Source organism: Diuraphis noxia, unplaced genomic scaffold, assembly GCF_037042655.1.
Source record: "Diuraphis noxia isolate RWA-SAM2 unplaced genomic scaffold, SU_Dnox_SAM2 contig0002, whole genome shotgun sequence".
NCBI classification, from domain to species: domain Eukaryota; kingdom Metazoa; phylum Arthropoda; class Insecta; order Hemiptera; family Aphididae; genus Diuraphis; species Diuraphis noxia.
This window is the reverse complement of record NW_028301712.1, coordinates 51,543,504-51,571,454: the sequence shown is the minus strand read 5'-3', so window position 1 is coordinate 51,571,454 and position 27,951 is coordinate 51,543,504. Positions and strand designations below refer to the sequence as shown.

At 29.2% G+C, this 27,951-nt stretch overlaps 2 protein-coding genes and 1 pseudogene across 5 annotated transcripts; 2 read left to right on the top strand and 1 right to left on the bottom strand.

Moving 5' to 3' along the window:
• The first annotated feature begins 1,047 nt into the window (after positions 1-1,047).
• LOC107163424 (uncharacterized) lies at positions 1,048-21,475 on the top strand. Of its 4 annotated transcripts, none has more exons than XM_015510856.2 (20): positions 1,048-1,197; positions 3,300-3,396; positions 3,483-3,600; positions 8,974-9,177; positions 13,008-13,290; positions 13,381-13,535; positions 13,908-14,031; positions 14,104-14,272; positions 14,389-14,680; positions 14,748-14,987; positions 15,046-15,261; positions 15,699-16,091; positions 16,352-16,449; positions 17,441-17,794; positions 17,875-17,974; positions 18,984-19,108; positions 19,170-19,334; positions 19,426-19,533; positions 19,605-19,761; positions 20,546-21,475. In XM_015510856.2, exons 2-20 carry the CDS (start codon positions 3,334-3,336, stop codon positions 20,752-20,754), a joined length of 3,573 nt encoding a protein of 1,190 aa, XP_015366342.2. In that variant the 5' UTR covers positions 1,048-1,197; positions 3,300-3,333; the 3' UTR covers positions 20,755-21,475. The 4 variants fall into 4 exon arrangements, with proteins under 4 accessions (XP_015366342.2, XP_015366340.2, XP_015366341.2 ...); XM_015510854.2 differs by lacking the exon at positions 1,048-1,197 and adding an exon at positions 2,850-3,157; XM_015510855.2 differs by lacking the exon at positions 1,048-1,197 and adding an exon at positions 2,850-3,204.
• LOC149058647 (uncharacterized) lies at positions 6,752-8,667 on the top strand (annotated as a pseudogene).
• Positions 17,875-26,055, bottom strand: LOC107163410 (putative peptidyl-tRNA hydrolase 2). The gene is made up of 4 exons (XM_089220861.1): positions 25,579-26,055; positions 25,325-25,522; positions 22,594-22,679; positions 17,875-21,692 (listed from the first exon to the last, which is right to left on the bottom strand). The coding sequence occupies exons 1-4, from the start codon at positions 25,732-25,734 to the stop codon at positions 21,488-21,490; spliced, it is 645 nt and encodes a 214-aa protein (XP_089076987.1). The 5' UTR covers positions 25,735-26,055; the 3' UTR covers positions 17,875-21,487.
• Positions 26,056-27,951: the final 1,896 nt, after the last annotated feature.

Sequence of the window (27,951 nt, the reverse complement as noted above, 5' to 3'; positions counted from 1 at the left end):
ATTTTAAGTGGGTCCAAAAAAAATTTTATGCCTGCTTTTTGGTCACAGATTATATTATGAAAATATTAAATAAAATCTAAAATTTAAAATGGTAAAATAATTGTTATATACATAGGCGTAACTAGACCTTAAAGTTAGAGGGGTTTCAGCCCCAGAATTTTGATAATAGGTAAATTAATTGGGGGAGGGGGGAGCACTGCCTCCCACACTCACAAACACATTTCATTAATTGATTATGATTGTAATATAAAACAAATAATAAACATTAAAATATGAACATATTATTAAGTATTATTTTAAGTTAAATTTTCTTAAGATATATATTATGAAACTATGATAGTTTAAGGATTTTTATACATAACTCCCAAATCTGGGAGCCCATCAGATCATGGCTTAGTTCATGTTTCAACTACCAGTGATTAAGTAACTGGGTTAAATATTCTACTAAAAAAGCATAAAAAATCCAATAAAAATATAGAAATATGCATAAAAAGCATATGAAAATTGAAAATAATATGCACTTTTTTCTAAAATTGACAAAATATCTAGCTTGGATTTCTAGCTTGGTATACTATACGTTGAGAGCATACAGAAAATTATGCAACTCCTACAACTTCAGAGCTCTAGTCATTAGTAATTACATACAATAAAATATTTTTCCAAGATATAAATAAAAAAATATAAAACGACATTTAGTTTAAAAAATTTACTACTGCTGGGAAGTGCGGGACTAAGAATTATGATAGGGGGACTAAAATTCATGTTGGGGAGGGGGGCTTAGCCCCCCCCCTTGTTACGCCTATGGTTATATATTTTTTGACTGCTAACAAACTGGCTTGGACGCTAGTCGCTACTCGCTAGCCGGCAGCCGCTAGGTCTGTCTTTAACTAGTCTCCACATGGTGTCCCGATGTGCAACCTACTCTTTTATTTATTTATTCGTGGTTAACTGGTTAGTGAACAGTGGTCTTTTTGACCTTATTACCAGCTTAGTACTTAGTACTGTAATACTGTTGTCTGTTACTCTGTTAGTAGTTATTCCTTGATCCTCATTTATGCGTATCATGGCGTTCTCGTTGTGAATGATATTATTTTAAATTTTAATTGACAAAACTATTTAACCAAAGGTACTGTAAAAATATTATTTCTAAATGGCTTAGTGTTATTCAAATCCATCGGGTCAGTTGGAAGAGAATTCGTAAGTAATAATCGAAATATATAATAATACAATATAAAATATGTTATATTTACCAACCATTTAGTCTAATCATTAATACTCAATATTGATATTATTTATAGGTTATCTTGGATATTAAACGTATGGTTATAATTTTATAACTTTCCTACCTTCACAAGTTCTCCACACTTTTAGACCAACATAACTGATAGAAAAACGAAGGACCTCACTCATATAAAAGAAATAGACCAGTATATTACGTGACAGAAGCTTCTAAGCATTGGTTGACTTGGAAATAAAGTAGTAGAGGTACTCTAGCTACTTTTAAAATGTAGCGTCCCTAGAATTTTAATAAAACTTACATAATCATGGCGGTGGGGGGCTAAAAGTTTACATAACAATCCGTCCCATGCGTTCCCCTTTAAAAAAGAAGTAGGGGTACGCTAGCGTATCCAAAAAATTAATTGAGGTACTCAGTTACCCCCACGTCCCCCCAATTCAACCACTGCTTCTAAGCAATGAAAACTAAAATTTTAACGAGTTTTTATGATGTCGACTGTTGAGTACTTAATATTTTTATCAGCTTTGTAGTTGATGTAATGAATAATTATGTCTGATGTTGTTATCTAAGGTTTACACTGTTTACAGATGTTTATACAACATGTAGCGATGTAGCATGACGTAAACGTTTAATATCAATTATGATTGATGAATACAAACATTTACAGTTCATAACACCATTGATTTTAGAATATATTCTAAAATCAATGATAACACGAATAAAGACTAATTATAGTCCGGGTTCATACTATAAACAGTAATATACTTATATTAATAAGTTTCACTAAATCCAAGGCGGATCGATCCACATTCCACCTTCACAGTTCACTTAATCTGTATTCTACTATAATTCTATGCTGTAAATGGTAAATAATATTATATTGATAGTGAGTGGTTTATTTAGGGTTATTGGTCTCACGTAATACACTGACACAATGACATACTGTATAGTAATAGTAAACAGTAAACTATTATAAATTCTACTTAAAGCTTAAAGCCGCGTTTACACGGTGACGGTGACAGTTGATGTTACAATGTTATAGAACTGTCATGGCAGTAGTTGTACCACCAACTATAGTCTATATAGTACTGTCATATTATCTAACGCGGCTAGATAGTTGACAGTACTGTCACCGTGTAAACCCCCTTTAATATTGTAGTATTGTACAAAACTATAAATATAAAAATATATTGCCATATTGTCTTCTAGCAAAGAAAACTGGTAGAATCGTCAATCACATAGAGAATTGGAGTGATGAACTGATGAGTGAATGACTGAATGAGTGATCACTGATCACTGTCCACTGATCAGCTCATAGGGTAATATTACTCTATGGATCAGCTGCTGCAGTCATCGATATAGTTTATTCTACTCAATTTATTTCCTACCATAAATTATCATAATAATAATATTAATATATTATTATACTGTGATAATGTGTACCAATGGCACGGCGTCACATTCCGCTAAAGTGTATTTCCTCGATCGTTGGCAACAGTGTTTCTCTCCGATATTCGTTATTACTCCATGGTTTATCACGGATATTTGGTCATTTTGTATTTTATTTTTTATTTTGCCCCCACTTACCACATTCACCACAGTGCCACACAGCCCGCAGTCCCGCACTGGCCGCACTCTCACTCCGACTCTACCACTGGTTCTTCCGTTTCGCCTTTTTTCGATGCGTTTTCGCTGAGCCGTATGAATTCGTTTCTCGAATGTTCGGCATCTTTAAATCGCAAGTGTCGCTAAACATCCGCTGAATGATGATCAAACATCGATATTAACGCAGAACCATTGTCCGCCGTACAGCCGATACAAAATAATCGCGAGCACTGTGCGCTAGCATATTATTTCATTGTGTAGGCGCACTATCATCGTATTGATTAAACACCGTTGAAGCATATTATTACTATCTAGGTGATTAGCCAGTGCTCCTTACAATAAATTACTGACTGCTGTCCGTGGTATAAGAGTTTATTTCGTTTAATTGTGATATCGTCAATTCATCTACGTTTTTGTCACGATTTGTGATTTCTAAAAACCTTATTGCGAATTTTAGGACCACCGAGAACAGTGCGACCTCAAACGCCAAAATGATTGATCTGACCATAAAGACATTGGATTCACAGAATCACAAATTTCGTGTTCCAGACACTGTAAGTTTCATTATGTTGTTCCCCCATAAATTGTTGTTTTTGTTATTAGATATTCAATTGTACCTATTAATGATTATTATTACTAGTTTACCATACTGGAACTCAAAGAGCATATTGCAGCACAAGTGAATGTCGCAGTTGTCCAACAAAGATTGATATTTTGTGGTCGTGTCTTGAGCAATGAAACCAAACTTGCTGATATTGGTAAGATATTCATTTGTTTTTGACCATAGATTTTGTTATCCATTAGTGTTGTTGAGTTATGATTGCTAAATATTTAGCTTATGACAAAATATATATTTAATCAACCCCCCCCCATGATTTTAATTTTTAAAAAACTGGTTTTTTTACGCTTGAAATTATGGTGTACCTACAAATCATTTACTTTAAATTATTATTTTACTAATTTTAGTTATTTCAAGTTCTCTGTTATATGGTAAATACTAAAATAGTATACATATTGCGTGAATGCCATTATTCACTTAACACTCCAGCGCACATAATATTAATATTTTGAGTTACATCATAAAAAATTAAAATGTAAGCCCTATTATTATATATATATATATATATGTTTCATAAATAAATAGTTTCTGTATAATATATTCAGTATTACTATGGGTATTAGAATATTTATAAATAAATACAAATTTATACCTCATAATCATCATGTCCTCTGATCGACTCAACTATAATTTTCAGTCTTGATTTCCTCTATCTTAATATGATAAACTTTCATTACATTAAAGATAGATTCATCCGTTTAGAAAAACTCGAGCAGGAGATTCAATTTTTGTGCTTTACACATTTCATTGAGTTGCTAAATAACTAGAAATTATTTTTTCTTTTTTATGGAATTGAGGCGAATTAACTGAAAATTTAGAGTGCTGCTAAAAGCTTTCAACGATGTTGGTATGTTGACCATTTTCGAAATCCTTATAAATTACGGAATGGTTGACCATCAACTATATATACAGTAGAATCTACTTAATTGGGACATGTTGGGCGGTGACTTATTTCTCCCTATTATCCAATTGTTCTGATTAACTGAACAATTTTTTCCACAGTTTTACTATGCATATGGAAATTAAGAAATAATATTATCCTATTTACATAATAATTATAATTATAATAATATAGGTATAATCATAACTACATTTATAATTTATAAACTTATAAAAAATATTATTTCAAAAACAACTCATCTTCATGGAATATGTATGTAGTAGTAGGATAAAAATGATTGACAAATTAAAATACATACCTATATACGTATGATATTATAACATATTTTATGACATAAAATTATTATATAAAATATAATAGCGATGTTGTGAATTGTGATTAAATCATTATTTTATTTTCGATAAGTAAACAGGTTTGAAGAGATTGAACAGTATCTCTTATAATCAATGGTTTGTTCTCAATAAAAGAGGTTAAACTGCCTAAAATAAATACATTCGTTTGGAACTCTGTCGTTTTGTCCCTATAAAACGGTGATTCTTTTGATATGATGTCCCCATTAAGAAGACGCCACACCCGCATGTGTTGTCTCCGTCGTACAAGTGCGTAGCGTAGCAAATTTTACACTCAGCAGATCACGTTTATCTGCGTTAATTTATAATTTAGAGTGAATTGACCTATTATAAAAATTAAAGGCAAGGTTATTACCGAGGGCATCTCATGGGCTTTTTATTATATTTTAATCTTAAAGCGAGTTATGAGTATTTTAAAATTGTAAATTATTTTTATATCTAAAAATACTCATAACTCGGTTTGTTGCCCTCAGTAATAATCTTGCCTTTAATTTTTATGATAGGTCAATTCACTCTAAATTTTAAATTGAAGGAGATAAATAAGATTTGCTGAGCGTAAAATTTGCTATGCTACGCACTTGTACGACGAAGACAACACATACGGGTAGGGCGTCCTCTTAAGTGGATTCCACTGTATTCTTCACCTTCGATGCAGTCATATCATAAGCCCAAATGTCTAAATAATAATTTATTATTAATTGACTGTTAAATGTGAATAAATTACAAATAAATTAAAATCTGGCTAGGAAAAGCATTACTTTGTTGTTCAAGTTAAGCCTACTGGCTGTCACTTGTTATTCTTATATTTCAAATGTACAAGGTAGATATAAAATAAACTGCAAAATAATAATATATAAAATGTGACAAGTAATACATATTTTTAAATTGAAGTATCTAATTCTGATAAAATCAAGCTTATTTTATATTTTACATCTCACAATATTCTACATTTTTACGTATTTCTCTAGAAAATTCAGTGAATTAATTTTTTTTGCTACATTTATCTACAAATTAAAAATCTATTACAATAATATTCAATAGATTGTAATATTTCTATCAGACACTACAAATATTGGAAACTAAATATGCCATTTGTGTACATATTATTGAATATTGTAGAGGAAGCTGTGAAAAGTATAAAACATTTCAATGAAAAATAAGATTGTTGATAGTTAAGTAATAATTTGCAATAGTGTTTCTGTTTAAATTAGTTTTTTCTCATGTGAATTAACAAAACCATTTTAAGTAAGCTAAATTAACATGTATTTAACATCGAAAGTACCTAAACTAATTTATTTTGTTTGAATATAATTTGTAAATAATTGTAATATAATTAATTGTTTTGGTTGAAAAACGGCTGTTATTTTGCTGATTTCCTCTTAATATAACTAATCTAATTTAAATTAATATTTTTTACACAGAGTTACTCATTCTCTCCCATTACAAATATTAACTAATATTTATATAACATTTTAGAGTATGTTTCTATTTCCTGTTTTGTCATTTAATTGATATTGAATGGTGGATGTAATTTAAGATGATTTAAAAACTATTTTAGTGCTTCAGAATTAAGTCATTTGATAAAGTTGTATCATGATTAGGGGCCGGAATTATATTCTTTTGCATATTTTGTTTTTGAGGCTATGCAGTCAGACAGGGGTTTGAAATTTTTACAAATCATGAAACCGGTTAATTAATGGCAAAAGTTTTTTTAGCATATTTGAGAATATTTCGTACAGTAAAGAATATTTGAGAATATATCGATTAATTTTTATGGACATTCAATATTTTTTGTTGCAGTGGCGTAAATGTAACTAGCTGAACCTGTGCACTTCGTAGCCCGTTAAAAATCCTATCTCTTTTATGGTTCATAGTTCATATTGTGTGTTAAAATCATTTCATGTGATGATGCTAGCAGTATATTTTTATACATAATGATAGTGGTTAAAATATATTATAATCTTACAACGATATTCAATTTCGTATATCATTATGTAATATTAATATTATTTATTTTATTTTTAATACTGGGCAGATGGCACCACTTTAATTTCATCACACCCTCATCATATTTCTCTAACCCGATAACTTTCTCAATATTTTCATACGTAAGAACCTTCTGGCAATTATGACCCAAACAAAAAAAGAATAAGCTACATCGGTTCAGCAGCTCAATTGATGAATTGTTATACATTTTTGTCTCCATTTTTATATATATATAGATTAAGTGTCCAATAATAGTGATATGATATTGATATATTATATTCGTATTATAACCAACGTATATACAATCATAATGCCCTAATTAGGAATATACTATAGTAGTCTGTAGTAGATAAGTGACTTATCTAAGATGACTATGCCTTGCAAGAAATAGAATTATTACTACACTTCTAAAATAGCTAGCTCCAGGCGTTCAATTATTACTACATGTATGGTACAACACAGCAGTGTCGCGTGTTGTGTAGTATTGACATAGATATACATTATAGTTTCATTATATTTCATTAGTTACTTGTTTTTACTTGTTCATAATGCCAAAAACACCATCAACTAAATTAAAAGATTTAATTTCACAGTAAATTCAACCATTAAATAAAAACAATATAAATTTTACAACTGAAGGCACTACTCTCTTTTGTCAAAAGTGTAATAAAATTGTACCGTGCATTAAAAAGTCTCAGTTATCACAACATGTAGATACATTTTCACACCAAGAAGCTCAAAAGCGTAAGTTAAACACTTAAAAACAATTGTTTTTATCAGAATCGACTTCTTAAAAAAATGTAAATGAATTTTATGAAGATTTATGTTTGAGTCTTGTTGCCACAAATATTATTCCGTGGTATTAATTGCAAAATCCACAATTTCGTGAATTTTTAGAAAAATGTACTGGTAAAAATATATCTGATGAAAGTCTGTTAAGAAAAAATTATCTATCACATTGTTATAATAAGACTATCCAATAAAAAAAAATGAAATAAGCTATTTTAAATATTTGATTTGCTGTTGATGAGACAATAGATATAAATGTCCGTTTTGTGGCAAATTTATTGGTTGGTATATAAAAGTCAAATCATCTGACTCGTTCTTTTCTCTTAACATGTAAAGTTTAGAAAAGTTTAACTGGCTCGTTTTGAGAATGATGAGTTAAAATATAACTGTGGACATGGGGCGGAAATGATGAAAAAGTATTGTTGATGCTCCCAGATGCTGCGCCGTACATGGTGAAAACGGGACAGTCACTAGCAGTTTTCTATCCCAACTTAATTCATGTTACATGTGTAGCTCACATGTTTAATAGGGTTGCAGAAAGGGTTAGAGAAATGTACCCAGACATAAATTAATTAATTAATAACATAAAAAAAGTATTTCTAAAATCTCCATACTATGACTATGTACAAGTGTATAAAGAAATATTACCAGATATTCCGTTACCCCCAGAACCGGTACTAACCAGATGGGAAACGTGGTTGGAAGCTGCTATTTTTAACTGTAATAATTTCTACGTTTAAAAAAAGTTATTGAAGAATTAAGTAGTCGAAAATCTCCCAGTCAATCAGTACTTAAATGTAAAACAGTTTTTGACATAATAATCATAGAAAATCATCTAATGTTTATTAAGGCCCATTTTCTTGGTCTCGTTACATTCATCAAAAGTTTGGAAAAGTCTAATGTGTCTCTTGTTGATTCAATAAATCTAATTGAAAATACAATTGGTCAACTTCAAAAAATACCCGGAGAATATGGAAATAAAATAAAAATAAAAATTGATCAACTTCAACAAAAAAATCAAGGGCTCATCATTTTAAAAAACGTAGCTAAAGTTTTGAATGGAAATAATGAAGTTCAACTTATAGACAATTGTTCACCGGCTATGATTACTGATTTACAAAATGCTCCCGTGACTTCAGTTGATGTCGAACGTTCATTTGGCACTTATAAAAACATTTAATAAAAATGTTCGTAAATAAAAATACCTTATTATCATTGATATAATTTAATCAATTTTTTTGTATTATTTTTCGTATAAATGGATATTTTTATTTCAAGAGAATATATTAATAAAAAATCATATTTTTCGCATATTTCATTATGATTTTTAAAGAATATTTTCAACTTTTTTTAGAGAATATTAGCATCTTATTTTGACTATTTTAAAAGAATATAATTCCGGCCCCTAATCATGATATTTGTACAGATGTGATTATGTATTCATTTTAATGTTAATTTGAATTTAACAAAACCGTTTTTCCCATAGGTATTAATGGAAAAGTTATGCATCTTGTGCAGAAAGTTCCGCGTATGTCAACAACTACTTCTGGATCATCATCATCTACAACAACCAATACTACTAGTCGTTCAGGACAAAATGCAGGACCTGGATTTAGAGGATGGCATACACACGATCCTACTGTTTTATTTGGTGCCATTGGTATTCCTTCCGAGTTGATGCATGCTGGAGGTAATGTGTTAATATATATTTATATGCTAATTGCAGAAATACTTGTTTCAATATAAATTTTTTCTTAAATTCATCATTTATGAACTAACGTTATTTTGAATACTGATTGATAAATAAAAATTATTTTGCTTCCAAGCATCTATTTCATTATAAATACATGTTAGAAAATGTTTACTTGCATACAGTTGTTCTGCTGATCTAATTTTCTATTGTTAGTTTTTCTATTAGAGTGAATAAGCCTTACATTAAACTTAAAAGTAAAAACATTTATCTCTAAGATTTAGCTAATCAACTTAAACTGTATATGTACATAGGATAATGGGATGATGTGTATCTATAGGTATCTGATGGTAGGTTAATAGAATCCAATTTGCACTACATGTAGAGCCCTACATCGCCCAGCAAACTTTACTCTATTTCAACTAAATAAGTTTGAACAAAATATTGATAGAAACGTGTGCAGTTTGTGCATGTGCAGTCTGATTAGCTGCATTGGTGCGTTGCTGTCTTCTGTAGCTAATCACAGCAGCCGTACCATTCCAAAGCTACACAGTTTTTTTAAACTTATTTGGATTTGAGTGCATTGTATGCTTTGTCTCATATATGGAAAAAGTGAATTTTCCAGTTTTACTTTTTGGCTTAATACAGCTCAAAAGGGATAAAAAAAATTGGACATCTTATTCAGTATAGAATTGGTAAAAAAAAATGAGTTTTGCGTATTATAGCATATTTTAATGATAAAAGAATATTCAGCCTATATTTCATGTTTAAGAGGATGTCAGCACACCATTTGTTTTCTCTTTCTGGCCCACACTCAACATAGACAAAACACATTTATGTAAAATCATTTTTTCTGTGTTTTTAAGTAATCTTACAGTAAAATCACCCATTACAAAAAATATAGAGAATAATATTTTTGAGGGAATGACATATCAATTCGTTTAAATATTGTCTCAAAACAATTTAAACATAATTTCAATTTACAGCATTTTTTTTTTGTTTATTTTGAAAGTCGAATACAAAATCAAATAACATTAAGGTATGATATCGATGACATATTCCCTCTAAAATATTATTCTCTATATTTTTTGTAATAGAGGATTTTATATTAAGATAATTTAAAAACATAGAAGAAATGATTCTGCATAAATGCGTTTTGTTTATGTTGAGTGTGGGCCAGAGAGAGAAAAAAAAATAGTGTGCTGACATCCTCTTAAGAATATATTGTACTATTTGTTCATAAAAAAAGTCATATTAAGTAATTTCTCAAGTTGAAATATTTCTTCATGTGAAAAATATATATATTTTTTAATTTAAAAATGAATAATGATAGAAATTGCTAAATAATTTTTTTTAAATTTTTTTTAAGTGTGATTACATTTAAATAATTTACCAAAGAAAAAATATGAAATAATAATTATTTTAAAGTTAAAACAATCATATTATTACATGGTGTGAAGTTTTAATTAAACATATTTAAATATAACCTTATTATAACTTGATTGTGGTAACTAAGTAACTTGATAATTAAATTGTAGCAGTCGAGATAACACAGTTGTCCACCCAAGGTAATCGAGAAATAAAAGATTCAATTCGTATTATAGCGTGTAGGGTGTTCTAGAGTTTGTATAAAAACACCCATTATTAAGTTAGAGAGCCAAGAAATGTTATAGGTCTTCTTCTTCTTCCGTGACTTCGGCCTTCAAGATCCTGTCATCCAACAAATTTGTCACCATGTTTCCCTATTTAAAGCTAACTCCTTCCAATCCATTCCTGGTCTCACTTTCTCTATGTCTTCTTTGATCCTATCTTCCCAGCGTAATCTCGCCCTTCCAAGTGGTCGCTTTCCTTGTGATACGTTCTCTTGTACTATTTTTATCAATGACCCTGTTTTCTCCAAGAATGACCTGCCCACTTCAGTCTTCTTTTGGCGATATCTTCTTTGATGCTTGGTCTTTGGTACAAATCCTGAAGTTCCTTGTTTTTACATATACTCCATTCTCCTGTAGATTCGTCTATACATGGTCCATAAATTTTCCTCAGCATCTTTCTCTTTCAAACAGTAATAGTGCATTTTTGTCAATTTTCTTCATGGTCCAAGTTTCCGAGCCATATATCACTACTGGCTTAATAAGTGTCAAGTATATTTGGGACTTCAGATTTTTTGAGATTACTCTGGATCTTAATAACTGTCTGGCCAAAATCAAATTTATTGGCAGCTTGTGTTCTAGCTTTTATTTCTGTGCCTATTTTATTCTGTTGTGTAATTAGTATGCCAACGTATTTGAATAATAATTGCTGCACTCTTTTGAATTTTTAGTTTTCGACTTCCAGGACCTCGTTTCGACGGCCTATTTGCTCATGTCTTTGCACTTACATATACTCAGTTTTCTCTGAGTTAATCTCTAGACCTACCTGTTTAGCAGAATTTATAAGTTTTTTTGATTGTTCTTCTGCATACACTAATGTTCCAATGTTATTTTCTCCTAGTTTATCTAGAGCTGCTTCTCTAACTACTTATTCTAATACTATTTTGAATAAACCCTGTGATATGGCGTCACCCTGCCTTAGTCCAGTTGTCACTTGTACCATTTTTGGTAGAGAATGTCCTACATTTACCTAATTACCTTGATTTCAGTGTGACCAATACTGCACTCAACGAGGTTTATTAACTTACTTGGCATTCCAAACTCTTCTAAAGTCTTGATTAGGAAAACTCTATGTATTGAACCATACGATTTTTTGTAATCAATGAATACCATATGTACGCTTTTATCATACTCCCAGGTTTTTTTTTAACACCTGACGTATAATGAAGATTTGATCTATCGTGGAGCGATTTTACCTGAAACTGGACGATAGTCTCCTATAATCTCTTCTGACCAAGGTTTGATTCTGTCAAGTATACAATAAGATAAAATCTTATATGTTACATTAAGCAGGGCATAATTGTTGCATATTTATTTGTATCCTTTCTTGTGGATGGGATAGACTGCTGTTTTCCATTTCTTTGGTATCTCTTCTTTTTGCCAAATTAAACTTATTAAACGGTTTATATAACAAGATTATCTGCTCCTGTTTTAAGTAGCTCTCTGGGAATCCCATCTTCACCGGGTGACTTATGGCTTTTTAGGGTTTTTATTTGTTTCGCAATTTCCTCTACCTTAGATTCGGGATAATCTTTCCTATTCATTTCCTTATTCTCAAAGAGTAATGGATTAGTGGATTCTCTATAGTTCAGAAACTGGTCGAAGTATTGAACCCATTCCTCGACTATGTCATCTCTATTCGTTAACTAAGTATCATTTTCGTTTCTTAAAAACATATCTTTCGGTTTAAAATCCTTGCTTAAAGAGCTAATCTTTTTATATAGGTCTCTTGTCTTATGATTTTTATAACCTGATCCGCATTTCTCACTATGTCTTAAATACATTTTTGCTTCTCGGATCTTATAATTTTACTTACTTCTTTTAGTCTTGTTTTATATCTAGAGAATTTTTCTTCATTTTGGATATCCTTTAACCAAACCGTCCTCGTTTGCTTTGTGCATAGTAGGGCATTTTTGTGTATCTGGTTAAACCACGGTTTCCTCATAACTCGTCGTACTCCAACTGTTTTTTTGTTATTTTGCGGATCACCGAAATGGTATTGGTAGTAAATCAAAATTTATTTATATCCATTTAGGTATTATATATTATTATTATATTTTTTACAGTTTAATATTTTTTTTTTGGTATATTACATGTTTTATTGTATAAATTGGTGTAAGATTAAAAATGAATTCATGTACCTATGAGTACCTTATGAGTTATTTGTATAATTTATTTTAGAACTACCGCGCCTTATAAGTACTAGAAATCATGGAACTGGTAATAGAGTGACATTTGCTTTGGAGATGATACGCAGAGGCAATGCTATATTAAATAGACTAGAAAATTCAAGACCCTCTCAACAACAATCCTCTGCATCTAATACAGAACAGTCTCCAGAAGGCTCACAACAGGCAGAAGCTACATCTCCAAGTGTATCGCCAGAAGGAGTAGAACCACCGGAATCATCCCTGCCAGAATCATCTGTACCACAATCACAGACAGATCCAGATTCAGTAAATGTGTATGTTTAAAATTTATTAATTTTAAAATATCATTACATATCATTCTTATGTTTTCATTTTTTGACTTAAATGATTTATTTTTTTATCAGGAGCTATGAAGTGGACGAAACATTCCCAAATACTGTTGTTGTTACTATTGATGCTACACATCACATGAGAATGCCTCCAGGATTAATGCGCCAAGTTCATAATCACATGCAAGCAAACAATCTATTTCCAATTCATCAAAATGCTACTGAAGCATGTAAGTCCTTCAAGTATTTTTTATTTATTTTGGTTACAACTATTTGTTTTTTAAGCTTAAAATAAAATATATACAAAATACATATTTTATGTATTTTTTTCTCATTAAATAAGTTAATTCAATAGGTTTTTAGAATTATTCCATGATGTTTTTTTTTTGCTGTTTTCTTCATTAAAAGATTTATTTTAGTTATTTCGAGAGATTCTTTGTTCTAATAATAAGTTAACAGTGATTTAGAAAGTAATTATTTTGAGTAGTTTAATTTAAGTTTAAATTTGTGGTTATTTTTATTGATTGACAAATTTATTTCTCACTTAACATGTTTGTACAAAGTTAAATAGTTGCTTTATGTTTGTTATATGTTTTTTTTAGCTACTGAAAGTGAAGGTTTAAATGTTCCTGAAAATGCTCCAGTTAGAGGTTCAACTAACCAATCTTCAGCTGAACAGGGTACTGGAACACTACCATCTTCTGCATCATCTGAACAACATTTAAGGTTTGACAAATAAGAATGTGCTTTTTATTGTATATTTAAAGAAATTAATATTATATTTTAATTAAAAACAAGAAGGAATGATCGTCAAACTTCAGAAAATAGATCTACGGTTGCTGTAAATGACAGGCGACGTTTAAGAGAGCTGATTGAAGAATTGAATAAGTTAAATGAAAGACTTCGACCATATTATGCTATCTATTGTCAGTTTATTATTGATGATCCTCGATTTGATACCACAGAAGTATGATAATTAAAAAATTTGGAGTATTAGCCATTAAATATTTTAATATTTAAATTGAGAAAAAAATGTACTTCTTATTTTATTATACTTTTAATTAGTAATTGCATAACTTTTAGGGTGAACATGGATCACTTAGAGCGCAAACTGTTTTTAATGGCGTGTCTGAAGTGATGCATTTAATATCACATGTTTATCATGCAATTAGTGATATAAGAGTTGCATTTAACAGACCACCACCACGTTCTTTCCAATCTCGTCCTTGTTTACTACAAGGTACTATTTTACATGCTGCTCATTCAGTTACAACAACTACTACAGCAGCACCTCCATCTACTCAACAACCTACTTCTACACAAACAACCACCACAAGTCAATCTATACCAAGTGTACGAGCTTTTAGACTTGATTGTAAGTTATACTTAATTTGAATCTTTTTAGTTTTATGATTATAAACCATGTATTGTTATGAATTCAGATGGAGGAGGAAATGAAACTCCAAATGTGCCCACTTCAGCTACTGAAACAAATACAAACACAAACATACCAGTTGATCCAAACACTGAAAGTAATAATACGCCTTTAGAGTTCCCGCCTCCTCAGGGAGTAGAACTTTTGTTTGATCTAGCTCCAGGGTCCATTCGCATAGATTCTGTTGAAGCTGCATTTATTAACCCAACTGTCTCGGCAGCAACAGGGTTACCTACAGCTGTTTCTCGTTCGTATATATTATGATATTCAACATAATCAAAATAATAATTAAATTTTTTTTTTAGAACCACAACAATCATCAGCCACTACTGCTGATCCAGCAATGCCTATTGACTGGATGGATCAAATGATTGATGTAATTTCTAGTGGAGTGAGACGTCCTTTCATGTCTGAACAATCTTTTGATTGGAATAATAGTATACCTACTACTTCTACTCGAACTCCTCGTGTAACACCTAGGACAACTGATTCATCATCTACAACAACTCCACCAACACAAGGTAAATTCATTTAATTAGATTATTTTAACTGAAGGAATTTATTTAAAAACTTGTAAAACATTATATTTAATAAGTAAATATTATTTTAAACTAATTACCTTTATTGTTTTTATTATTATTATTATTATTATTGATGTCTTTAAATAAATATATTTTTGGTAAAAATGTATTAAATTCAGTAATTTTTCAACCGTAGAATTACTTTCACAATTTTTTTTTTCCTCCTGTGAAATATTTCAAACTGATAATTTAGTATAAATTGTTGATTTCAATCTTGATTAATTATATATATATATATAAATAAAATAATTCTTTAGCTTAACTACAAATGTCCTTCTTTATTGTTTAATACTTATTGAATAATCAATAAATAAATAACTAATATCTATTATTCTTATCAATAAAGATTATATATTACACTATATATTTTATAATAGGCTTAGCTCGCGGACGTTGGGATTCTACCCCTCGTATGGACCCATTTTTACCATGCAGTTCACACCATTTTGAACCAAATTTAAGACCGGTGGTATTAGCTAGGCGTGCTGCTCAAGGCACTGACAGATCCACATCTTCTGCCACAAGTGGAAACTCAACTACAGATACTTCTTCTCCAACTTCTCCTAATGAAGTAAGATCTTTTACTAGTCGACGTCCAGGTCGATCAAGAACTCGTTATTTACAAGAGCCTGATGGAATTCTGTCTGGTATACATCCGATTCTGACTTGGGGAAGACAACGTAACAACACAGCTACAACATCTGCAAGCAATATTGCCCAGGCTACTGGACAGGGTACAAGTTTAACTGATGCTTTGGCTGGACAAATAAGTAATTTTTTTATGTATCTTGATTTAATTGTCATAATAATTTTTTTTTATTCATGTTGAATAAAAATATAATATATTTTTTTAACTGAAAAAAAAATCAAAAAGACATGTTTCTAGTAATATAATATTCATATTTTTCTATGTTTGTTGTATACTAAAATAGTCATATGTTAATATGAAAACATAAACAATTTTAATTTAAATTAATTTTTCTTAATTCTATTCTCTTATCCATTTATTTACAAGTCTGACTTATTTTAGGAGTTGGAATGGAAAGTGTTTTTGACACATTGGAAAGAGAAGTAGATTTTGATAGAACCAGAAACTTAAATTTACCACCTACAAGCAGTTCAGTACCAGTAAGTAGACATTTATTGTGTGACATATTAGTATGATTGATCTTATAATACACAAATAAGCCATTCTATTGTTAATAGTGCAATGTCTAATTGCATTCAGCCGTTAAACATTGCTGTATTCTATTGCATTTTAAAGGGGTAAACATAGGACGAGTGCTGTTTTGCTATACGTTCTATAATAGGTGATAATATTTTTTTTCGACTATAAATAACGCTATACAATCTACAGATTCTTGCTTTACTATTAATTAGGTTTCCAAATAAACACCCGTATGGCTTATCTATATATTATAAAATCATTGGTATGCTCCCGAGTTTTTATTATAACTCCTATTAAATGTATTTATTTTTCCTGTATTCATTTCTAAGATGTTTTGCAGAAATTTTCTCCACTGTTCTCTTTTACTTGCCTTCCTTTTAATATTTTGTACAAATATCATCCTTCATCAATCACTATTTTTTTTTTTTTTTTTCAAGAATTTCATTTGTAGTCTTCCCCTAAATATTTTAATTTTCAAAAGGATATTCTATTTTAATTAAGAGCTGTATCGTATTGGTGCATATAATTGAGCTGTGAAACTTGACGAGATCTGTAGAATTACTCAATTGTTCTGATTGGTGGATTGGTTGCTGTTTTACAATAGCATGCATTGTGAATTTGACCGGTTTTTGTCTGCCGCCTGATGCACTCTTATTTGGAATAGAATTAATATAACTAATTTAAGCAATCTACCATATATCAGTGAGCAGCCAATCATAAATTTAATGTTTTTTTTAATACTTGATCTTTTTCTAATACATTAATCATAGATCACCAAATCTAGACCTTTCTTCTGTAGTGCCACATCTCGAAAGATTATCCCTACAGTTTTTTAGTAAACATAATAATTAATAATGCTAATGAAATATTTTAATTTTGATTATTTGATTTTTAACTAAAATGTTTACATCTGAGTTTATTAATGTTGGGTTTTCATTATATTTTGAATAGGGTTTTGAGCATTCAATGAGTACATCCACCTCTCAATCAACTTCACGTCTACCAAATGGAGTGCTTACAACTCCTATTGGTGAAATACCGTACTTCAGAAGTTTAGAGGGTCAATCTATGTTGGTAGACTTATTCTTGATAATTGCTCGTAACTGGACTTTACGTGACATGTTCAGTGTGAATTTGATGTCACAAACTTCAACACTTAGAACTAATCCAGTTGCTTCACATTCTGAAGAATTAATAAACTTCATATTGGACAGAATTATGCTTAATCGACCAGTTAACAATCAAAATATCGAGGATGCTGCCAATCGCATATTTTTAGAAATCGTGCCATACATAAATATTTTTGTAAGTGAAATATATATTTATTATTATTAAACTAATTTTATAATACAATTAAAACAATTTTTTATTTATGAATACATTAGCAATGTACTGTGCCAACACGTACAAATATTAATGTGAATGCATCTTTCCGGCGGTGTATTCTTCAAAATCTACGTACAATTGTTAACTTCTGTGATGAAAGTAAGATTTTTATTTGCTTTATAATATTTATCAATTTTTATTGCAGTCAATTATGTGAAATTTAGTATTTTTTCTTGTTAAACTGCTTCACACAACAATTACCACGGTTTATTGATGTTTCTATCGTGGTGATTTTAAAATTTAAGAATAAATTATCAAGTTAATGTAGTATTAAAATTTCAAAAGGACTTATAAAAGACAATATTTTTATAACATTTACTCTTTGAGAACTTAAAACAATATAATACTATAAATCTCACTGGTAGAGTTTACACTGAACACAATTTTATTTTAAACAAAATTATCCATCAATATATTAATTTTAAATGTTTTTACTTAACATCCTAAAACAGTGAATTTGCATTCAGCATTTCCACTTTGTGAAATTAGTTTTAATTATAGAGAAATATTGATTAATTATCAATCTTAAAAGTATGATCATATTTATATCATCTTATGATGTTTTTTTCGATATTTAAAAAATATATAATTTTATTAATTGTAATATTGAAGCTAACTAAACAAAATTTATATGATATATATATAGTATAATTAACCAGAAATGATACAAAATGTAGTGTGATGCTACATTACCAAAAAACCCATATTTTATCTATAAATTTATTAAACTTAGCTTAGACATAATATAATAGGCCTCACATTGTCTTTCTCTTTTGCACATATGTTGGCTTCAATGTATTATAAATTTGAATATTCAGTTGTCTCGCTGGCCTAGTATCCTCTTAATTGTAAATAATACAATTTATTTTATTTTATTTCACAAATCAATGTACGTTCATAAATATAACAATATAAATTTGGAATGATCAAGTCTCCAGAAGCCTCAACAGTATTATCTGTGGATAAAATTATACTGGTTTTATTGTTCCGCTGTGGACCATATGAATACATTTAAGATTAAATCTGTAATGGTTTTACTTAATAGTTTATATTATGAAACAAAGATAAGAAATAATTTAAACTTTCTCAAACAATTCATATGTTTTAGATCGAATGGGAGCTGTTGATAGTATTGTGCATTTATTGTCTATATTTGCTGAAGGATTTTTATCATTGATAGTTTATTGCTGTAACAGCCGCCCTATATTTCGGTTATGTGTTTCTGCAGTAATGGTAATTAATTAATATTCTTATTTTAAAATATACTCAGTTATCATGTTCAAAATAATTTTAGCAATACTTGCCACTTCCTACAAATTTACACCTATTAATAATGGATGAATTACGTACAAATATTGACCAATATTGGGAAAGAATGACCACTTTTCAAATGATGAGTTTATCTGTAGTTGATGACTATATTGTACCATTCGACGAATCTTCTCAACATTTAAGAGCGGTCAGTACTGATACCTATTTGTGTTATTGAAAATTTTTAAAATTGAATATAGTGCAATTTATGCAATTTATATATTTTTTCTGTTATGTAGAGTAATAACGGAGAACAATCTTCCAATCCTTCTATGCCTTCTCCCGAAAACGAACCATTACCCGAAGTTGTTATTGGATCTCAAGATTGGCATCACAATGTTCCTTCAGTGAGTTTTTAAAGAATTAAACATTTTTGATATGAAAAAATAAATATTAATAGGAGTTTTCTAATTTACAGGAATGGGTTCCAGTTATAGCTAGAGATTCACAACGCCAAAGACGTCAAGGAACACAGCCACCTTATAGTGATGCATATTTATCCGGTATGCCCAACAAACGCAGGAAGATAGTGACAAGTTCTAAGCCACAAGGGTCTTTATCTCAAATAATAGCAAGTGAGTTGATTCAATTCATCTATTTATAATGTAAACTCTATTCAAGTTAAATTTAACACATTTGCTTCGGATTTTACTCATAAACAGAATAAACAATAATAATTGATAATATTGTGGACAATTTTTATTATACTTATATAAATAATCAATGTAACATGCTCAAATATACTTAATAGATTTGCATATTAACGATCTAAACTTCATGAGATAAATCTGTTATTAATCTCTGGTAGAATTCTGGTTGTGTAAAATAAATATACTGTCATAGAAAATCCGAGCTTTATTTATAACCATTACAAATACAGTGGAACCTCGATAACTCGAACCTTATAAGTCAAATTTTTGATAATTCAAAAGAAGGCCTTGGCCCCGGCCTTACAATATATGATATGTGTGATAAATTTTCTCGATAATTCGAATTTTGCTAACTCGAATTTCTCTACAAGTCAAAATATTTTTATTCGAATTTTGGCTTATACCTCGAATTTATATAATATAATATGTACATATAACACGTTCATACCTTGATAACTCGAAGGTCAAATAACCAAGTGTATTATTATAAATTTATAAATAACAATAATCAAGTAATGGCAACAATGTGGCATTCTATACAAGCCATAATTATCATTTACTAGTCATTATGTTGGATCTAAAATGTCCCAACTCCATTCCAATTCATGTCTCCATTTTATGATTTGATTATCATGACCAAGTTTTGAGTGAAATCTAGAAAATATACTTTTAAATTATACTGATTTAATTGTTTATAAAATTTGTTTAGAAAATTTGGAAGTTGCCATGGGTGCAGCCGGCGTAGCCATTAATACAGAAGTGATAACAAGTGCTGGAGCTGATACTGCTGTACAGAATGCATATACCGAACGTATTAGGACATTTGGAAGATCTGGACTAGATACACATCCTGATTTTTGTCCTACTCGTTATCCAAATGCTTCAAAATTCTTTTACGATCATAATCATACAAATTAAACAATTTTATGCAAACAAAAAACTAACTCCAAAAAACTATTGGTTTTAATTTATTATTTATTTTTTCTTTAAAACCCTATAATAGACTGACATGTTAAAAACAAGAAAAATCTGATGCTATGTTTTTATTATTATTGGAATTTACTCATTCTCAGGTTACGCGTGAATGAAATTTGTACTTTTTATTATAATTGAATAAATACCCCTTTTAGGCTGACCATGCCATGTCATTTTTTTGGTTAGATAGTGTATTGTAAGGTGTTGGCAATTAATTTAACATCATTTAATGGCTATTTATAATGCTTTTTACAACACTATATATACATAATTTAATGTTATATACCTATTATATATAAAGTTAAATATTACTATTATTTGGATTGTTTGGATTGTCAAGTTAATTATTTCTTTAAATAATTTTATTGTACTTTAAGATTAAATAACAAAAATATTATTAATTTAAAAGAAGTAAATTTTACAGTTTATAATTATCTAGATAAAATTATAATAGGTAAATTATTTTGGATTTTAAATTTTAATGTTTAATATTGTATTTTTAAATCATACTTATAATATATCAAAAGATAACTTTCAATTTTATTCACTTTTAACTGAATACAATATTGTGTTTTCATGTAGCAACATTTATAGTTGTATAACAAAAAAAGTTAGTTGTAAGTTTTCAAATATAACCAATAAATGCATTAAATGTTCTCCAAAACATATATTTTATTCATTTCAATAGTCTAAGTTTTCCGGTAACAGGCTTTAGTTCTTGATCAGATCCAAAAAAAGCCAATGCAGTGAATGAATTGGGTTCTACTTCAGTTAAACCTGCATCATGAACACAGAAAAATGGGATTTTGAGTATTTTTCCTTCTGAACACACTTTAATAAGTTCATTAGTGTTCTTAGCTGCAACAACAATTTTTCGACTTCTGAAAACATAATTTATAATTTAGTGAATTTTAGCGCACTAGCGCAGCTATTTTTCTTCAGTAACATGCTTTTGAAAAATAGGTTTTATTCTGAAATTACAAGAGTTAGTGTGATACAACCTATTATAAACTGAAAAATGACAGTATTATCTTCAGTATCACATATTTATTTGGCATGTTTTTCTCCTCTCTCTGAGCCGTGTGCCACATACCAAATTTTTATGTTTGCAATAATGATTATAATACAGGGGTCGTTGCAGTGACACGACCATGGCACTCAAGACAAAATATTTCTTAATTAATTCTAGGTATGATTTTATTTACTGAAATATCAGATATCTTGTATTTATTTTGATGAACAAAATTTTATTATACAAAAAATGAGCAAACACTATAATGGATGCTGTATTTTTGTTTTGTGGGTGTAATCTGTGCTCGTTATTCATGAGATTACCAACAATGCTGAAAGTATCATTGTCTAGAACTTGCAAAGCAATAAAATATGTTTATATTAATTTTAATCAAGAAAATGTAAATACATATTCATTTTTTTCATTACATGTTAGTATTTTATTAATTATTAGGTATAATTTTTGTTTTTGATAATATATATTTTGAGGTTTTTTGCACATTTATGATAATATAATTTTTTTTTTGTTATATAAATATATATAAATCTGAGCCCTAATATTATGATTATAATCATTATTTTGAACATAAAAGTTGGTATATTGTGCGTGGATCCAAGAGAAAAAAAATGTGCTGACATTCTCTTTATAATTTGAATTGGATTTTGGACAAAGTTATTTGAGTGGAGAAAAAAGGTATGTAGATTTCTATAAAAATTGATTTGAAAATTATCTATTGATTCTATAAATAAAATATATTGATTCAATCTTACCCTTGTTCATTCCAAGTAATTAAATCATAGCTTAGATCTGCACGTTCTCTCATCACTTCATACAAGCCCAATGCAGCATGTGCAGCCTACAATATAGAAAATCAAAAAATTATAATTTAAAAGGACGTATCACTGGCATTTGTTGTCTACGTCTTACAAGTGCATAACAGCAAATTTACGTTCGACAGATTTCATGTAGCTTTGTAAGTTTAAAAACTAAAGTGAATAACCTATTACGAATCATAATGGTAAGAACATTATGTGTGATTATGTGATTATGTACGTGCCACGTGGGTTATCCAAAATAATTAAATTTTTAATTCATTTATAAGCATTTTTAATTTATGCTATACAGCCTGATTCACCACGCATACTTAATGTGACCATAACTTTTTTCTTTAAAGCGGGACACCTGCACATTTTATTAAGAAACCATATAATTTTTCTATATTTGTCGGACCAACAAATCTGCATTAAAGTGGCCTGTTTGTTTTTTATTTATGAATGGATTACTTGACTTCTGTTACTCTTTGTTATAACAATAGCTTTTAATACACAGACTAATAACAATCTATGGATGATGGGTTTTAGCGTTTTAAGGTTTATATAAATTATGTAGATATATGTATACTGTATAAGTATAGTATAAATGTATGATTGAGATATGTGATCAATAAATACCTACCACAAGTCAACTTTTCTTAAAGCGGGATATTTTTAGGTTCTTCGGGGACAGCGGGACACTTAGCTGGAAAGTAGGACTGTCCTGCCCAAAGCGGGATGTATGGTCCAATACGCATGCTCACCCCCTTTTTTTTGATAATGCAGTTATTCAAAATCTGATTTTTAGAATCTTTAAATATATTTGAAACCATATTATTTTCAAATTCTCAAAATTTTTTGGACATTTAGTGTGTCCTGTAGCAATACAAACTTTTGTTTTTAAATGATAATCTTAAGTTTTTACTCTAAATTATTAAGCCGATAATTTTTTTGAGAATTTTGATCAAAATTCTAATGAGTAGTTTTTCAGTTATTTAACTTTGTGTTCTAAGGATAAAAGGTGAAAAGGTCCATAGCTTAAGTTTATAAGATATGTGGTCTATGGCGGATTTGAAAATATTAGTCATTACTCATTAGTCATTAATATTAATCTATCAACATAAATATTAGTTTCAAAAGTATATCTATTTTATACTTTAGTAAAACGAGTTTTAAAGACTATTAACCTTATTACAAATCTTTTAATTACTAGAAAACTACTCGTTCAAATTTTTAATAAGGTGCATCAAAATTAAAAAAAAAATTATCTACTAAATATTTTACAGTAAAAAAAGGTTGGATTTTCATTTGAAAAATAGAAGTTTGTGCCACAGGACACTCCTTAGGTAGTACAAAAAATTTCAAGAATTTGAATATTATTCATTATTAAAGGAAAAAATCGGGGTGAGAATGTTTGGCGAATCACCACTTAATACATAATACCGACTGAGTGTAAATACTAAATTTGCCATATAATGCACTTTTATGATGGATACAACAAATGTCAGTGTTACATTCCCTTGACAATTAAGAGGACGTGATACCCGCGTGTGTTGTCTCCGTCTTACAAGTGCATGATATAGTAAATTTTACGTTCGGCAGAACACGTGTAGCTCCGTTTGCTTAAAAATTAGAGTGAATTGACCTCTTATAAAATTTAAAGGTATGATTGTTATCTAGACAACCTCATATTATTTTTATTATATTTAAATTTTAAAGCAAGTTATGAGTATTTTAAGATGCACAACAAATTTACAATTTTAAAATACTCATTACTCGTTTTAAATTTAATATAAAATAAAAAGCATATGAGGTTGTCTAGATAATAATCTTACCTTTAAATTTTATAAGAGGTCAGTTCACTCTAATTTTTAAGCTAACGAACCTACACATGTTCTGCTGAGCGAAAAATGTACTATGTTACGCACTTGTAAGACGGAAACATCACATGCGGATATCACGTCCTCTAAACACGTTTACTGCCATGCGGCTGCCGACGTCCGTATAAAAATAATTAGGTATTGATAATTTTTAGACTGCCGGGCTACCGCACCATATCATTCCTAGGAGGCAGCACGCTGCCGTAAATTAATTTGGATTTATAGTATTAACTTTTCTGTGGCGCTACAATAATGATCTTGAAAATACGCTGTGGTGTAGTGGGAATAATTGCAATATTTTTGATGTAATAAACATAATTTTAACATTTTTTTTTGTACTTTAAAAATTTTTTTTTCAAATTCAAAAGTATATATACAAATAAAAATGTATAATGACACTGAAAAATGTCTTTGGCGTACCCATGATAAATATTCTTGAGGCCGCCGGCGGCAACATGGCATTCAACGTGTTAAAGCTATACGAAATATGAATGTTTTGTTATTTAAGTATATTATTTTTTTGGTATATATCTACTTTACTGGACACCCTTTTTCCCTCCTCCCCTCCAAAAAAAATATGTGTTTTAGTACGCTGAACTCAAGTGATTAAAAAATTAGAGGAAAATTATTGTTCAAAAGTTACATCAAATTGTCAATATAAGAATAAAATAATGCAAAAAATAAAATAAATATTATATATTTTTGGGGAAAATAATAATGTCCAGTTAAGTAAGACTTGTTAATTTTTATGATATATCTTGTCAGTGATTTAAAATAGTTTATAATTTATATAGCGTATATTTAATTACTTGTGAGGCAGTTTTCCCAATGCTCATGTTCAAGCCATTGTTTATAATAATAACCATTTTATTTGCAACAGTAACGTCTTCCCATAATTTATCTCCATCATCATCAACTACAGGTATATTTTCACTAGGCTCTGAGTTTGCAGTCAATAGTTGTTCAATAATTAAGTTTTTAGGTACATCACTAGCATTATCTACAATCTTAAACAAAGGTATTAAAAAATTTAGTACAAAGGCCTAATACTAAAATATTTTACTTGTAGCACTAGTGATTTGGCAAAGCCCATATCTGTTAATTCTTGAATAAGTTTTTCTTTTTCTGCCGATTGCTGTTTTGGTTTGATTTGGTTTTCAGCAGTTTGAATATTGCCTTTGACGTTTTCTGGAATATTATTTGTACCACTCGTTTCCATTTTATATAATATATTTTGATAATGTAAGCACAAAAATGGAGATATTTGTTTAAAAATGTAATACGTATTTCAAATACTAAGAAGAACTACTTTTATGATTCATTGTTGCACAATTGGTACCTACTGAAATATTGAAACATTAGAATAGTTCCCAATATTACGAAGTACAGAAAAATGTTATTAGTGTTATTACTAAAATAATTATTCCTAATAATTCTTTTTTTATTTTAACTTTGTTAACAATTAGTTTCGATACAACACACAAAGGTAACACTTAACTTTTAATACTTAAAGTCTTAAAACTATATTCATAAAATTTTAATATTTTAAACATTCACAAATCACAATATTCATATAGATAAACCGTGATGATAACAATAGTATCAGCAGTCTGCTATGGTAGTGTGGCCACAGAATAATAGATGAAATGTGTGGCGATACTGGATACCATAGACTTATATTATACAATATGTCTATGCCGGATACAAAGCTCCGTATCGCCCCACAGTAGTAAAAATGTGGTATACGAATACGATACATGACCATTGACCACATGCTACAGACATAATATGTGTAATATAAAATAATATAACATTATAATAATACATAATATAATATAACATTATATTATAAGGTTTATAACACAGCTCCACAGCTTAGCCCTGAGCCCACAGAAAAATCTTGACTATAGGTGTTTAAGTATCGTGGAATATGAACGTATTCTTACGTATAGAAATATAATATAAAATATTAGAATATAAAATGTAATACCATGATAAATTAAAAAGGGTAGGTCAGCAATATACCGGTTTTTAACGATAATAATATGAATACAAATTCGAAATTTCAGTCGAGTATTTATAATTTATACATTTTGTAATTCTCTGACAACTGGCTGTTAATAATTATTGTTTTAGTGTTTGTATGTTGTATGAACCCTCCTAAATCCTATAAAAAAAATTTTCAGAAAAATTAAAATTTCAGTTGTCTATAAATACCTCAAAAAAGTCAAAATATTTTGAAAATTAAATAATGTAAAGAAAATACCAATCTGAGTAACTGGTAACATTTTCAAGTATCTACGACTTATACTTTTTGAATAATAACAAATGTTTAAAACCGTTTGAGGATATATCGTTATTATCGTTACACTATTTCGAAAAAATTAAAATATAATTAATATAATTTTGTTAAAACAAAATTTAATTTATTCTTTGAGTTTTAACACTCAACGTCAACATTAGTACAGTTCTCTACGTCGAGTGTCTCTCCATGTAATTTGGGTACTTTGTTTTCAATGCATTATTTTTAAAATCAGATTAATTTAAAGAATTTATTGCTAAAAAATGGGGAAGACTAAAAATAAATTGAATAGTGTGAGCCAAAATAGAAAAATTAAAGAATACAAGTTATTAAAATTAGTTGCAAATGACAAAAATCAAAAGAAATTGTGTTTTAATTCATCTGTACCGGCTGGTCCAGCTGTACCATCAGTGAGTAATGCATTTTCTTATACAGTACAGTGTACGTCTAACTCTAAAAACGTTGATCATGACGAGTTCTTAAATCATGAAAATCAAATGGAAGAATAAAAAATAATCAATGAGACATCTGTATCAAATGTAGATTATATTTATAAATTTATTAATATTATAGTTATTGTACTGGAAATGAGAGTAAGCATAAAAATGTATAACTGAGGTATAATGTGAGTATTGCTCTTAGATAGCTGGTACCTATATCTTTGTATTTTTATTTAGTCATATATATATTACCTTCATACATCGCAATAGCTAAAATCAGATTTATGGTATTTTTAAGGTAATTAAATATAACACTTGAATGTTTAATAACAGACTATCAATTTATTTTTACAAAACAACCGTAGAACTTTGTAATCTAATATTGTACAATTTTATTTGAATGTTTGTTGTAATTTGGTAAGTCCCTATTTAGGTTTTTAACGTATTTTCAATATTTTATAAATAACCTATAAGTTTTCAATTTGCACTAAAAAATTTTGTTATTTGCCCTTAAAATTATTTAGCATCCCGTGCCCTTTTTTACTAGTCCGCGCCTGATGGTAGCTATCAATACAAACAGTATATTTTCAATTTAAAGTTATAACATGTAAATAATATGTTAGGTACTGAAATATTTAGTGGCACATTGCACATAATACAATTTATCATATAATAAGTAGGTAATAAACTAATA